The sequence below is a fragment of the Macaca fascicularis genome, chromosome 14 (assembly GCF_037993035.2).
Source record: "Macaca fascicularis isolate 582-1 chromosome 14, T2T-MFA8v1.1".
In the NCBI taxonomy this organism is placed as follows: domain Eukaryota; kingdom Metazoa; phylum Chordata; class Mammalia; order Primates; family Cercopithecidae; genus Macaca; species Macaca fascicularis.
The window spans coordinates 56,126,345-56,142,656 of record NC_088388.1 but is presented as its reverse complement, the minus strand read 5'-3'; the positions used below and the strand labels follow the sequence as shown (position 1 = coordinate 56,142,656).

Here is a 16,312-nt window from a genome sequence, read left to right as displayed (position 1 = left end):
ATTTATTTATTTATTTATTTATTTATTTATGAGACAGGATCTTCCTCTGTTGCCCAGTGCAGTGACACAATTCTCGGCTCACTGCAACCTCCGCCTCCTGGGTTCAAGTGATTCTCGTGCCCCAGCCTCCCAAGTAGCTGGGATTACAGGTGTGTGCCACCCCACCTAGCTAATTTTTATGTTTTTAATAGATACGAGGTTTTGCCATGTTGGCAGGCTGGTCTTGAACTCCTGGCCTCAAGTGATTACCTGCCTTGGCCTCCCAAAGTGCTGGGATTACAGGTGTGAGCCACTGTACCTGGCCAAAAGCACTTTCCAAGAAGAAATTAAAGAACTCAGGGTTGAAAATTGACCTTTGGGAAATGACCAGATTGGGAGAATGAGGGATGATGGATGTGACTGCATAAAGGCACCTTTGAAGAACTTAGAAACTATTCTGTCTGGGTTGGGTGTGCTGGCGCATGCCTGTAATTCCAGCACTTGGGAGGCTGAGACAGGTGGATGGCTTGAGCTCAGGAGTTTGAGACCAGCCTGAACAACATGATGAAACCCGTTTCTACAAAAAACAGAAAAATTAGCTGGGTGTCATGGCAGGTGCCTGTAGTCCCAGCTGCTGGGGGTGAGGGGTGGGGGATGGTGGCTGAGGTAGGAGAATTGCTTGAGCCCAGGAGGTTGAGGCTGTGGTGAGCCTGGATCGAGCTACTGCACTCCAGCCTGAGTAACAGAGCAAGACCCTGTCTCAAAAAAAAAAAAAAAAAAAAAGAAAGAAAAGAAAATGGTATGTCAGGGACCAAAAACGTCTAAGAGGAGGGGGGGTGATTCAGACTGCCAACTGCCAGACCTTTGGGAGAGTGACTTGGCCAGAAGGTACCTGTCCCAGCATGGGTTCTCCAGGAAGCCAATGCTAAGACAGTGTTAGGAATACAAAAGTATTATTCCTCTATGGGGTGGGAGAGAGAAAATGAAATTGGGAAAAGGAACTGTCAGACCATCATATGGATTTGGCAAAACCGGGAGCTCTGAAGCAAATATTGCCCCTTATGGGACTCCCACGTTGAGGAAAAGTGATCCTACCACCCCACTCTGTCACTGGGACCCTGAAAGTAGCTGGAGGCTGTCAGCTTAACACAGTCCTTGTAGCTGGGTAGCAGTTACCTTCTTGAGGGGACATCTGAGTGGTGCATCTCTGTGTCTACTTCAGAATCCATTTAGAAAAGCAATTTCAAGAGATTGATAGGGATAGAAGTCATATTATCATGCGGGGTCAGGTAGGTGAGAAGGTGGGGCAGCTGAGGGAAACCTCACATTTGTGATTTTTTTTCATTCTTTTAATTTTATTTTACATATTTTTGATTTCTGTATATTTTAATGACTTCAGATTTGTGATCTTTCTTAAATTAAAAAATTTTTCTTTTTGAGACAGGGTCTTGCACTGTCACCCAGGCTGGAGTGCATCATGGTTCACTGCAACCTTGAACTCCTAGGCTTTTGTGGTCCTCCCACCTCAACCTGCTGAGCAGTTGGGATTACAGGCGTGCACCACCATGCCTTGCTAAGTTTTGTATTTTTCATAGAGACAGGGTCTTGTTATGTTGCCCGGGCTGGTTCCAAACTCCTGACCTCAAGTGATCCTCCTGCCTCAGCCTCCCAGTGTTGAGATTACGGGCATGAGCCACTGCATCCAGCCAGATTTGTGATCTTTGTCACCACCTGAGTGCACACTGTGACGTCACATTTTCTCTTGGAGATGAATGTACTAAATTAAACTTCCAAGGAAGGTGATAGTCAAGGAGTCACAACTCAGAGCCCCCTCTTCTGTTATAGAGCCTTCTCTCACACATGCTTGTTAATTCTTATTGTGTCCTTTTCTCAGAAGTCTGTACTTGAATTTTAAGGAACTGGACTTCTCTACTAGATCTCAGGCCAGATGAGTTACACTTGACTAGTTCTGGTGGTGTTAAGAACTAATGGAGGCATTGTTTTTCACTCTGAAAGTGATCTGATCTAGACATTCCAATTAAAAATTCTTCTAGAAACATGGTAGTATAGTAAAATAAATGCAGAGACCCAGATCTAGATGAAGATGGTAGAGTAGCAAAATGAAATTTAAAAAAAGAAAAAAATTCTTGGAAATTCTTAAATGGGACTAATTTAGCAAACATTTGTTGAACAGCTCTCTCATTAGGTACTTCATTAGATTTTGGTATTGCACAGATGGCTAAAATACGTGTTGCACAGATAGCTAAAATATAGACCCTCTCTTTAAGGAACTTACAGAGTAGTGAGAAAGATAAAGAAGCTTGCTGGAGTTAAATCTTCTCACAAATGGTTTACCTTCTTAAAAGACATTTGTGCAATATTTTATTAAGGGGCTGGACTCTCAGGAGGCTGTCCCAAATTGGGGGACTTTGTTGCCCATTAGGGTGACTTTTTTTTTTTTTTTTTTTTTTTTGGGATGGAGTCTCACACTGTGCCCAGGCTGGAGTGCAGTAGCACCATCTTGGCCTGCTGCAACCTCCATAGGGTGGCTTTTTAAAGGGGTGTGGGAAAGCATGCTTTGTGGATGACTCACATGAGTTAATTTTATCAACTTCATAGTTCTGCAATGATCTTTTCATTTTCTAATTTTACTGGTGTTTTCTGGCAGGATCCCTGTTTTCGCTTATTCCTGATACTGCAGCAAAATACCACAGACTAGGTAATTTATAAATAATATAAATTTATTTATCACAGTTCTGGATACTAGAAAGACCAGGATCAAGATGCTGGCAGATTGAGTGTGTCTGGTGATGGCTTGCTGTCTGCTTCCAAGATGGTTCTTTGTTGCTATATCCTCATGTGGCAGAAGGGCAAAAGAGACTAGGGAACTCCCTCCCTTCAACCTCTTTTATAAGGTCATTGATCCCATTTGCGAGAGTTCTGCTCTCTTGACTTAATCAGCACATAAAGGCTTCACCTCTTTTTTATTTTGAGATGGAGTCTCGCTCTGTCACCAGGCTGGAGTGCAGTGGCGTGATCTCGGCTCACTGAGACCTCCGACTCCCTGGTTCAAGCGATTCTCCTGTCTCAGCCTCCCAAGTAGCTGTGACTGCAAGCACACACTACCACACCTGGCTAAGTTTTGTATTTTTAGTAGAGATGGGGTTTCACCATGTTGGCCAGGATGGCCTTGATCTCCTGACCTCGTGATCCACCCACCTTGGCCTCCCAAAGTGCTGGGATTACAGGCATGAACCACCGCTCCCGGCCAGGCCTCACCTCTTAATACTGACACATTGGAGATTATGTTTCAACATATGAATTTTAGGGGACACATTCAGACCATAGCAAGCCCTCAGCCCTACTTAATTTTTAAATTTTGTATTTAAAATATATAAAATATTAAAACATAAAAGCTTCATTTTCTGATTAAAAGGTAATACATAGAATACTCAATGTATTAAAGTACAGAGTCCAAGGTAAAACACTCAAATTCTACCACCAGAGGCAGATGCAATTAATTTTTCAGTGAATATCTTTCTTATATATCTCTCTTTCTCCCTTCCCCTGTCATGCACACACATGCATATACACATGTGTAAATACAGACATATATGTCCTTTTGTGTAAATAGGGTCATATTCTGTGTCCTTTCATATCCTCTTTTCTTATTTATTTATTTATTTATATTTTTTTGGGAGACAGGTTCTCGCTCGGTTGCCAGGGCTGGAGTACAGTGGTGCTATCACGGCTCACTGCAGCCTCAACCTCCTGGCCTCATTTGATTCTCCTACCTCAGCCTCCCTAGTAGCTGGGACCACAGGCGCACACTACCCCCTTCAGCTAACTTTTGTATTTTTTGTAGAGACAGGGTCTTACTTTGTTGCCCAGGCTGGTCTTGAACTCCTGGGCTCAAGTGATCCTCCTCCCTTGACCTCCGTAAGTGCTGGGATTACAGGTGTGAGCCACAGTGCCGAGCCTGTAGTCTCTTAAGCATTGTGTTAGGGTCATCTTTCTGTATCAATGCATATAGATAACAGACACCATCCTTTATAATGACTGTGAACTATTTCATTGTGTTGATGCATCGTTCTTTAACCATTTCCTATTCACAGGTATTTGAGATGTTTTAAATGTTTTTAACCCAGGATATTGCTATACATTGTACAATGCGTAGGTTACCTGCCCTGTCCCCCCAAAAAATAATTATTCAGCCCAAAATGTTAGTAGTACTGAGGTTGAGAAAACCTGCTCTGTACCTTCTGTAGTGTTGGATATTGGTAGTCTTTACTCCCTTATAGCTCCTCAATCACCAGGTATTATTACTTAGGCAAAAAGTAATAGCTCTTTTAATGTGCATTCTTTTGATTACTAGCAAGATAAAGCATCTTTTCCTATATTTTATTTACCTATTTTTGAAGTAAAAGGTGGGGTTTAATCTTTAGTTATATGATACTGCAAGCTATGAAATTCCATGTAGAAACAAGGAACCCATTCAGAGGACAAGCTTCATACAGTATGTACAGTTTGGAACTGTTCAAGTATAGTTTCCTTGTAAAAAGTATCACAATAACAAACCACATTTAAAGGAGTTCTTAGTAGAGAAACAGTAAGAAAAGTTATACCAAATATAATACACAGCGAACAGCATTACACCGCCTTAGCCATTCAGTCTAGAAGTTAAAGGTCCCCGGAGTTCCACCCCAACTTGAAAGGTACCCTCTTTTATTAGTGATTAGTTTCTTTTATGAATTTTCTATTCATGCCCACTAGAATGATTTGAATATTGGAGCTATTTACCTTATTTGTTTGTTTATGGTTTCTTTCTTTTTAAAAGAAAATATAAGCATTTTTATGTGGTCAAATTTACTGGTATTTTCTGTTTCATTTCTGAAGAGGGGTAAGTTGGTAAGTTATCCAAAATAAATTTAAAAAGGTGGTTCAGTTCAGTTAGAGTGTAATCCAGTGCCACTGTATGACATCAGTGGCATGCAGTCTGTGGACAGCATTCCAACAGATGACTTTGAGTTACTTTTCCTTAATCTGTCTGTAAGTGTTCTGCTCTTACTGAATCTTCCCTTAGCCCTATGCTAGTCACTGAGGGATGTAGAAGGAAAATATTTGTTTCCTCCCTTATTGATCTACAGTTAGATGAGATACCATTAGTATCTGAAACAGAACATAGTTAAATGCTGAATAGGAGTTCATGGGGCAGGGTGGTAATCCATGAACATTTCCCAGAGTTTATGAATGACCCAATCTTGAAGGATGTGACTAGGCAGAAGGGAAATGTTTCCAGCACCGGGCATCACTGTGGGATAGATAGTTAAGAGATTTGAGTTCTAGTCCCTACTTTGTTGCTAATTATTGTGTGACTTAGGCCAAGTCTCAGGCCACAGTCTTTTTATCTGTGAAGTGAGGAGATAGAGATAGTATATTTTCTAAGATTATTGTTGGTCGGGTGCAGTGGCTAACACCTGTAATCCCAGCGCTTTGGGAGGCTGATGCGGGTGGATCATGAGGTCAGGAGATCGAGACCATCCTGGCTAACACGGTGAAACCCCGTCTCTACTAAAAATACAAAAATTAGTCGTGTGCAGTGGTGGGCGCCTGTAGTCCCAGCTACTCAGGAGGCTGAGGCAGGAGAATGGCGCGAACCCAGGAGGCAGAGCTTGCAGTGAGCCTAGATAGTGCCACTGCACTCCAGCTTGGGCGAAAGAGCGAGACTCCGTCTCAAAAAAAAAAAAAAAAAAAGATTATTGTTAATAGTAAAGTCTCACGGCTTTAATGTTAAGATAATTTTTAGAAAGAATTCACTTAGCAGTTATTGAAAGTCTTCTGGATTCTGGGCAGCATGCTGGGTGCTGTGGGCATGCAATGTTGTGTAAGATATGGGCCTTTCAGAAATGTACAGTCTTATAGGAGAGAAAAATCATGTGTGGTAGTTAGCACAAGAGGTACTGCTTGGGAAACAGAGTGAAGAAAGATCATCTTGGTTTGGGTGATGAAGGCTTCAGAAAGAGATGGCATTTTTGTTAGGTAGGAAAGGAGGCGGGGGTAAATTGAGCAAGGGCCCAGGGGAGAAAAGGGTGTGGTACAGGGTTTGCCTGGAATGCAGTTAGTAAGCTTATTTGGCTGTATTTGTATGGTTCGTGCAGAGGGGTGGGAAGAAATAAGGAAGGTGAAGTGGGCTGGCTTGTGGAGTGACTTAAATATAGAACTCACATATTTCCTTAGCTTTTACTTCTGTAGTCTTCTGATGATTTTTAGGCAGGGGAAAACGTGATGTTAGTGGTACTTGAAGATTTGGTGTAGGTGTCTAGGATGGTAATTGATTGCACTTAGGTATCGAGAGCAATGTGAACAGTGACTGAGATTTTTGAGGCTGAATAGATTAAAGATAAGAGAAAACAAGCAAGACTTAAACAGTGACAAGCAGGATGAAAAGATGTTTGGAAGTGGAAAATGAGTCCATGCGGTAATGGGCCGGACTTAGAGTAGACAATGCTCTTAAGGCAGGGCATAGCTGTGGTAGGAAATTGGTCATGCTGGTCCATTGTTAGGAAGAATTTTCTGGTAATTTGCCATTAGCTTGAAATTTTATAAATCAGACAGGAATTTTAATGTTTTAAAAAAAGGTTACCCATTATGAGTTATAAGTCTATAATTGTGTCAGTTCAGATAAGTCTTTTGGAATAGAAATCCACCCCCTCCCCTTTTTTTCAGTGTTGAATCTTGCCCATTACGCACATCCTGTAAAGGGAAACTGTGTTACTGGGCGGCACATTTTAAATAACTTTTTAGAATCTCTACTTTGGAGAAAGGATGGTGAACACTAACTTACTCATGTGTTAAAACACTGTTCACCATCCTTGATTTTATTTTCATGATGGCTGGAGCAAAATGCTTAAAAAGGGTAAATGGCAAGCAAACCACTGAATAGGAACAGACTACACGAGCAGGGCTCATGCAGTTAATTAGTCATCTTGTCAGCAGAGGCCCTGCAGAGGCAACTGCAGACAGCTATGAAGGAACTGGAGAGATGAGTTTCTGGCATGGATATGGATCTGTTATTGTGGTAACAATAGTTTATTCTTCAAATTAGCAGAATGAGAGCAAAGCTGCTTAGCAATTATGTGCGTGCTGAAAGAATGGCCTTTGGAGGAGCAGGCATTTGAAGTGGGATAAATTCAGCTTTTTCAAGAAACTTGCAAACACCCTGATTAGAGTGATCTGGGGCAGTCCTTTTACAAATCAAGAACTTGTAGTCCTCTCTCTGATTCTTTTGTCTTAATTTGCTTTTCAGCTTTCTCATCTGGGGAAGGGGTTAGTGCCTCTTAATGTGGTTTCCCCCAGAGGGATAGGGTACTGGGAGATGAGGGCTCCCAGAGAGAGAATGGTCCCAGACTTCTAGGTCCATGTACTTCCTTGCCACTGGCACTGACTTGGCCCTGCTGAATAGTGCCAGTCATCTCTGTTGGGTCCTGTGGAGCTGATGGGGTAGGGCTAGGGTAGCACCAGCACATCACTGAAATTTGGAAACAACTTGCAGGCATGTTCATCTTTGTATTGGCAGGGCTCTCTGTTTTTCCAGAAACAGAGGGAAAGTGGCAAAGCATGGAAAAGACACCAGAGTGGGAGACTTGGGTCTAATCCCAGTTTCACTACACATAAAACTCTGTGATTTGGGACACATCTCCTAATCTCTGACTCAGCCTCTTCATCTGTAAAATAGCAATAATATCTACTCTCCCTGTGGAGAGGCTAAAACAGATTAATAGATGGTATGAGTCTACTTGAAAAAGCATAAATTGCTGTATAAGTTTATGGAGGAGCTTTTACTTCTTTTTACTAGTTTATATTTCAGCCATCAAAAATTTTATTTCTTGTATATTTTATTTTTATAAAAAGAAAACCTTGGCCAGGTATACTGGTTCATGCCTGTAATCCCAGCACTTTGTCAGGCCAAGGTGGGTGGATCACTTGAGGTCAGGAGTTTGAGACCAGTCTGGCCAACATGGTGAAACTTTGTCTCTACTAAAAATACAAAAATTAGCTGGGTGTGGCGGCAGGTGCTTGTAATTCCGCTACTTGGGTGACTGAGGTGGGAAGATTGCTTGAACCTGGGAGGCAGAGGTTGCTGAGATCATGCCATTGCACTCCAGTCTGGGCGACAGAGCGAGACTCTGCCTCAAAACAAGAAACAAACAAAAAACCTTGTTGAGACTGGGCATGGTGGCTCATGTATATAATCCTGGCACTTTGGGAGGCTGAGGTGGGAGGATCACTTGAGCCTAGGAGTTTGAGACCAGCCTGGGCACACATAGTGAGACCCTATCTCTATTTTTAAAAAATAAATATAAATCTTAAAAAAGAAAAAAATACTTGAGATACTGTCTAAGCTTTAAAGAAAGGTTGCTGATGAAAAGTTTTAAAGATAGTACACAAGTTTTTTCTCTTTTAGAAATACTGTTTCATTGTTGCTTTATTCAGTTGGTTGTTTTATATATACATATATATTATAATTAATTAATTTTCGAGATGGGACCCCCTCTGTCACCGAGGCTGGAGTGCAGTGGCATGATCACAGCTCAATGCAGCCTCGACCTCCCTAGGTCAGGTGATCCTCCCACCTCAGCCTCCCATCTCAGCCTCCCAGGTGGCTGGGACTACAGGCACGTGCCACCACGTCCAGCTAGCTTTTGTACTTTTTATGGAGATGGGGTTTTGCCATGTCGTCCAGGTTGGTATTGAACTTCTGGACTCTAGCTATCCATTTGTTTCAGCCCCTCAAAGGGCTAGGATTATTGGCGTGAGCCTGTTGTTATGTTTTTTGAAGAAGACTTCCCTTTTATAGACCTTACTAATGGTGAAAAAGCTGTCACAAAGCTGGACTTCTTATCTAAATTATGAAATGAGTTTGGGTTGATAGTTAAGGGTTTTACAAACAAGTCCAACTCCTCATTTGATAGTGAGGATGCAGAGACATTGGAGTTCAGGTCCCTTCTAGGTGCCTTGTATAATGTGCTGCCTTCCTCACAGTTTGCTTAACTAAGTAAATGTAGTTAAGAAAATTATCACTGAATTTAGCCATCCCTGTGTTTAACAGGAGTGCTGTTTCATTGTCCAAGGCTGAAATCTTGAGTTCAAATCTGTATCTTCTTCAGTGGGATCACTTAAGCGTCTATATGTACAAAGAGCACTGTTGACTTTAGAGAACTGAAGACATAATGTTTCTTATTACTGGAGAGTGCTGGACCAGAGATTACAAAACCTGAGTTCTAGTCTCAGTTCTCAGTAACTTTAGTCAAGAAAAACAAATTTAATATCTGTGAGTCTGTAGTCACCATTTATAAGATGAGGATGACAATATGACATCCAAGGCCTCTGCCAGGACTTTAGTTAGACGATCTGTGAAACCCAAAGGTAGAGAACAGGCTGGGTATGGAGGAGATGGTGTTTTTTGTTTCCTGAGTGCTTTGGATTAATCAACTACTTTTATCATGTTATTCCCCTATCTGGAAATTTTTCTATTTGCCTCTATTCCTATCCTAAAACTATCCTTATTTATCCTGTAAGCAATAAGTTACATTTCTTTTTTTTTTTTTTTTTTTGAGACGGAGTCTCGCTCTGTCGCCCAGGCTGGAGTGCAGTGGCGCGATCTCGGCTCACTGCAAGCTCCGCCTCCCGGGTTCACGCCATTCTCCTGCCTCAGCCTCCCGAGTAGCTGGGACTACAGGCGCCCACAACCGCGCCCGGCTAATTTTTTGTATTTTTAGTAGAGACGGGGTTTCACCGTGGTCTCGATCTCCTGACTTTGTGATCCGCCCGCCTCGGCCTCCCAAAGCGCTGGGATTACAGGCGTGAGCCACCGCGCCCGGCCAAGTTACATTTCATTTCCTCTGTGAAGTCCCTGTAACACATACTATTTCTCCTTTTCTGAGCTCATTTATTGCCATTAGTCATGGTATATTGCTGTAGAATATGTCTTCCTTTTACACCTTATCTCTAGTCAGCAGGTTAATGTAGAAGAAAAAGTATAGGCTATGAAGATAAATAGATTGATCTTTGTGATCTTAGGCTGGCCACTTTATATATATATATGTATATTTAATTTTTAAAATATGTAGTACATTTTTGAGTAGGTTAATTTTTTAAAAAAACTTAATACAAAGAAGAGGTGCAGTGAGGTCTTTTTCTAACCTTGGTCTCATCAAACCTGTCTTCCCTTCACAGTTACTAATTTCTTATATATCTCTCCAGAATTTCTTTTCTTCCTCCCTTTTCTTTCATACAAAAGATGACATACATATTCTTAAGTACCTTGTTTTTTTCACTTAATTTATGTTGGAGATCTTTTCATATCAGTACATAGCAAGCTTTCTCATGGTTTTTATGTTTTATGGATATACCGTAATTTAACCAGTAGTTGGGAATTGTTAACTTGGGTAGAGTTCCAAATGATTTTAAAATTTGAATCACATTTGAACCTGATCTGAGTAATGTGCATTTCATTTCTTTAATACTTGTGTTTCCATAGCATTTTACAGTTTTTAAGCACTTTATATTCTTGAAATTGATCTTTAGTATGTAGGATTTACTAGGCTAGTAGAAATTAAATATCTATTTAAAATTTTGCTGACTGTGGTGCAAGATTCTCCAATAAAAGCTCCACCATAGTCTTTTCATGTGCTTTACTGGCAAACACAGGGTTTGCTTGAGAAACACAGGCTGCTTTGTAGAGGCTCATAAAAGTCTTCATTACTGCATTTATAATCATTTGTGAATTTACTTCCTTAACTTACTTCCTTAAAACCAGTAGAGCGTGTAGAAAAGGATCTCCACATAAATGAAGCTTTGAGAAACAAAACAAATTTAGAAAGAAGATATGCAAATTATTTTATAGATTAAAATTTTTTAATCTTAAAAAAACAACTAACTGAAATATGTGTATGCAGAAAAAGGGACTCGCTTAATGCAAATAAAAGTATTTATTGATATGAATGTGGCTCCTTAAGGTTAAATGTTTAGGGCTGAGAAAAATAAGGAATGTTTTTATCTGGGGTTCAACTAGGAAGATTCTCTGTTGAAGAAAGTACAGCCTTAGCTATATAATTTGACCTGTTCAGAAAGCACAAATGAAATGGAAGGGACTTAAGTTCTATTTTAAAATTTTCATTTAATGTAAAACAAGATTAATACTAAGGTAGCCCAGACTGCTAATTTAACTACTGTATCTGGACACTGAAGTGTGAACTTAGGTTATTGCAAGACCCGTAGCCCTTTATATGTATTTAGGCTATGGAATGCAAGTTTTCTATAAAGTATTTTTAACCATGTTGGTGACTCCAATTTTTGCTATTTAATTTTTTCTTATTTTTAATCCAGGCCCTGGATTTCTTTCTCTTTTTATATTTATATTCTTTTACACTCATGCTGAAACTTAGCCTAGTCATAGAATTTTAGAAATATTTAGATACTTAGAGATTCCTAATTAATATTTGGTATATTAATTTGGCCCCTTTCTATTGAATAAATGAGAAAACTAAAGCCTGGAGAGGTTGTGACTTGCCTAGGTCAGCCTCCTTGTCCAGAACCCCTGGCTGCCGTCCCAATACCAGGTTCTTTCTCGGAACAGCTCTAATTGGCTGACTATGCTCTACTTGGCAAAAAGTTTAATTTTGAACGCATTCTCTTACACTTCTCCCCCCGCTTTTCTTTCTGATGTGGATAAATTAGTAAAAGACCACAGGAGTATTATATTCACATATCTCGCATGGAGCGTGACTCATAGTGGGCATGTAGGAGAGACTAGTTCTGAGTGAACCAAACCTGGGAAGAAATGAGAAAGAGTAACAGGTGACAAGTAGGGGCTGGCAGCTGAGCAGCCCTCACCCTGTTTTTGCTAGTTTATTTTCCATCTTTCTCTATCCAGGACAGGGAGCAGCGTGTTGTGTTCACGGTGAAGGTGTCATGTGCTGGTTAGTGGGAGTCTTTAAACGATTTTCTTTTCCCTTGCAGGTCCTTTCCCATAACTTGTGCACGGTGCTGAAGGTTCCTCATGACCCGGTTGCCCTTGAAGAGCACTTCAGGGATGATGATGAGGGGCCAGTGTCCAACCAGGGCTACATGCCTTATTTAAACAGGTTCATTTTGGAAAAGGTATGATTCTAACATTTTTTTGGGTGCAGCATTGTTTGCTTTGCATGTTTCAAGTGGGCCCCAAAGCCCCCTGTTGGTGCATTCACTAAGGAGTTGAGGTACAAAGAATCACTAGATAAATCAGAAAGGAAGAAAGAATGAGAGACTGACAGTGCTTCTTATTCTTCCCTCTCCTCCACTGTCTTCTAAACTTGGTTTGATGTTTTTCCAACTTGGTTCATTCTTTGAAATTAAGAACTGTGTTTTGTGTTAATCTGTACCTGTTCTCTCTCAGGGCGCTTTAAAAAAATCAGGTCTAATATCTAGAATTTGCAAGGAACTTAAACAAATTTACAAGAGAAAACTCTATCAAAAAGTGGGCAAAGGATATGAACAGACACTTCTCAAAAGAAGACATTTACACAGCCAACAAACGTATGAAAAAAAAGCTCAACATCACTGATCATCAGAGAAAAACAAATCAAAACCACCATGAGTTACCATCTCATGCCAGTCAGAATGGTGATTATTAGAAAGCCAGGAAACAATAGATACTGGTGAGGCTGTGGAGAAATAGGAATGCTTTTACACTATTGGTGGGAATGTAGATTAGTTCAACCATTGTGGAAGGCAGTGTGGCAATTCCTCAAGTATCTAGAACCAGAAATACCATTTGACCCAGCAATCACATTACTGAGTATATACCCAAAGGAATAGAAATCATTCTACTATAAAGATACATTCATGGCTGGGCAGGGTGGCTCACACCTGTAATCCCAGCACTTTGGGAGGCTAAGGTGGGTGGATCACCAGAGGTCAGGAGTTCGAGACCAACCTGACCAATACGATGCAACCCCGTCTCTACTAAAAATACAAAAATTACCCAGGTGTGGTGGCATGCTCCTGTAATCCCAGCTACTTGGGAGGCTGAGACAGGAGAATCGCTTGAACCTGGGAGGCGGAGGTTGCAGTGAGTCGAGATCACGCCATTGCATTCCAGCCTGGACAACAAGAGCGAAACTCCGTCTCAGAAAAAAAAAAGATACATGCACACGTATGTTTATTGCAGCACTATTTACAATAGCAAAGACGTGGAACCAAAGATGGATGGTCATTGAACCAACCATCAATGATAGCCTGGATAAAGAAAATGTGGTACATATATGCCACGGAATACTATGCTGCCATAAAGAAGAATGAGATCATGTCCATTGCAGGGACATGGATGAAGCTGGAAGCCATCCATCATCCTTAGCAAAGTAACCCAGTAACAGAAAACCAAACACCACGTGTTCTCACTCATAAGTGGAGGTGAACAATGAGAACATATGGATACAGAAAGGGGAACAACACACAGCAGGACCTGTTGAGGTTTGGGGGACAAGGGGAGGGAACTTAGAGGATAGGTCAATAGGTGCAGCAAACCACCATGGCACATATATACCTATGTAACAAACCTGCACGTACTGCACATGTATCTGTTTTTTTTTTTTTTTTTTTTTTTTGAGACTGAGTCTGGCTCTGTCGCCCAGGCTGGAGTGCAGTGGCCGGATCTCAGCTCACTGCAAGCTCTGCCTCCCGGGTTTACGCCATTCTCCTGCCTCAGCCTCCCGAGTAGCTGGGACCACAGGCGTCCGCCACCTCGCCCGGCTAGTTTTTTGTATTTTTTAGTAGAGATGGGGTTTCACCGTGTTAGCCAGGATGGTCTCGATCTCCTGACCTCGTGATCCGCCAGTCTCAGCCTCCCAAAGTGCTGGGATTACAGGCTTGAGCCACCGCGCCTGGCTTTTTTTTTTTTTTTTTTAAAGAAAACAATTTGGTTTCGTATGTACTGGCAATTTTTTTTTTTTTTTGAGGGGTCTTTATATACTTCTAATTTCTAAATTCTTATTTATTTTTATTATTTTTTGCTCAGACCATTCTCTGTAACAAGTATATTTCAGTAATGCCTTTCAAAAAATGATAATGATAATACTTTCGAATTAAAAGTAAAATACTTGCAGCTGGGTACAGTGGCTTACATCTGTAATACCAGCGTTTTGGGAGGCTGAGGTGGGAGGATTGTTTGAGGTCAGGAGTTCAAGACTAGCCTGAGCCACATAATAAAAATATAAATAAAACATTTAAAAATTTTTAAAAACTCAATTTTTGCATCAAACCTGAATCCACAACTATATACGTGTTTTTCTGTGGCTTCAGATTTTTTATTATTTTTATATAATTTTAAAACAGTTTAATGTCTTTTTATAATAGTAAAGTATAGTAATTAACATTTATAATAATAATTTAATAGTTTGGAAAATGCCAAAATGTTGGTCAGGATTCTTTTTTTTTCTTTTTTTCGCTCTTGTTGCCCCGGCTGGAGTGCAGTGCCACGATCTCGGCTCACTGCAGCCTCTGCCTCCCGGGCTGAAGCAATTCTCCTGCCTTAGCCTCCTGAGTAGCTGGGATTCCAGGCACACACCACCACGCCCATGTATTTTTTGTATTTTTAGTAGAGACGGGGTTTCATCATGTTGACCAGATTAGTCTTGAACTCCTGACCTCAGGTGTTCCTCCCACCTCAGCCTCCCAAAGTGCTGGGATTACAGGCATGAGCCACTGTGCCCAGCCAGGATTCTTTTTAGAAACCAACAAATATTTTTCAAGAATTTTGCAGTAAAGATTCTAAAAATTACAATGTTCATCTGTGTGGTAATCTTTGTATCTATATCTGTTATTCCATATCAGCCTCACAATACAATTTCATGATCTTTCTTTATGTGTATGCATGCCTGTGTATATGTGTGTGTGTATTTCATGTGTTATATGTGTTTTTTGGTTTTTTGAGACAGTGTCTTGCTCTGTCGGGTAGGCTGGAGTGCAGTAATGCCGTCACAGCTCCCTGCAACCTTGAACTCCTGTGCTAAATAAAGTAGTCCTCTTGCCTCAGCCTCTTGAGTAGTAAGGACTACAGCTGCGTGCCATCACACCTGGCTAAGTTTTAACATTTTTTATAGAGACGGGATCTCACTATGTTGCCCAGACTGGTCTGAACTCCTGCCCTCATGCAGTCCTCCCACCTGGGCTTACCACAGTACTGGGATTACAGATGTGAGCCATCATGCCTGGCCAATACATGTTTTTTGTTTGTTTGTTTTTGAGACCAGGTCTCGCTCTGTCACCCAGGCTGGAGTACAGTGGCATGATCTCAGCTCACTGCATCCTCCGCCTCCTGGGTTCAAGTTATTCTCTTGCCACAGCCTCCCCAGTAGCTGGGATTATAGGTGCATGCCACCACGCCCGGCTAAGTTTTGCTTTTTTTTGTAGAGATGGGGTTTTACCATGTTGGCCAGGCTGGTCTTAAACTCCTGACCTCAGGTGATCTGCCCGCACTGGCCTCCCAAAGTTCTGGGATTACAGGCGTGAACTACTGTGCCTGCCCTGTTTTTTTGTTTGTTTGTTTGTTTGTTTGTTTTTTGAGATGGAGTCTCTCTTTGTCCCCCAGGCTGCAATGTGGAGTGCACTGGCATAATCTTGGCTCACTGTGTCCTCTGCCTCCCGGGCTCAAGCCATCCTCCTTCCTCAGCCTCCTGAGTAGCTGGGACTACAGGCATGTGCCACCACACCTGGCTAATTTTTGTATTTTTAGTAAAGATGGAGTTTCACCATGTTGGCCAGGCTAGCCTCCAACTCCTGACCTCAGGTGATCTGCCTGCTTCAGCATCCCAAAGTGTTGGGATTACAGATGTGAGCCATTGTGCCCAACTTCAATGCATGTTTTTGAAGAATTTCCCTTGCAGAGATGATAACATTGCCCTGATGGTGCTTTTTTCTCTTCTTCGTGTTTATTTTTTTAATTGACCAAAAAAATATATTTATGGGATACAACATGATGCTTTGCAATGTGTATACATTGTGGAATGGTAAAGTGAAACTAGGTAATGTGCATTACTTCACATCCTTATTTGTGGTGAGAATAAAATCTACTCTCAGCAATTTTTAGGTGTTTAATACATTGTTATTAACTATAGTTATCATGTGGTACATGATCATGCTTTAATTAGGAAAAAAAGAAGGAAGAAAAACCACATGATAATGAAAGGTAAGATTTCATTAAATCCACAAAAGCATCATATGGTATGATTCTATTTATATGAAATGTCCAAAATAGGCAAGTAAATAGAGATACAAAGTAGATTAGAGGTTTCTT

The 16,312-nt window shown here is 41.0% G+C and overlaps 1 protein-coding gene across 7 annotated transcripts in view; it reads left to right on the top strand.

Moving 5' to 3' along the window:
- The window catches only part of SWAP70 (switching B cell complex subunit SWAP70), an 83,674-nt gene that overhangs the window by 16,765 nt on the left and 50,597 nt on the right, over window positions 1-16,312 (top strand). For all 7 annotated transcript variants that reach the window (XM_074014365.1, XM_065529549.2, XM_005578642.5 and 4 more), the window contains exon 2: window positions 12,001-12,141. In XM_074014365.1, coding sequence (XP_073870466.1) covers window positions 12,001-12,141 — 141 coding nt within the window. The remainder of the gene's footprint in view (window positions 1-12,000; window positions 12,142-16,312) is intronic.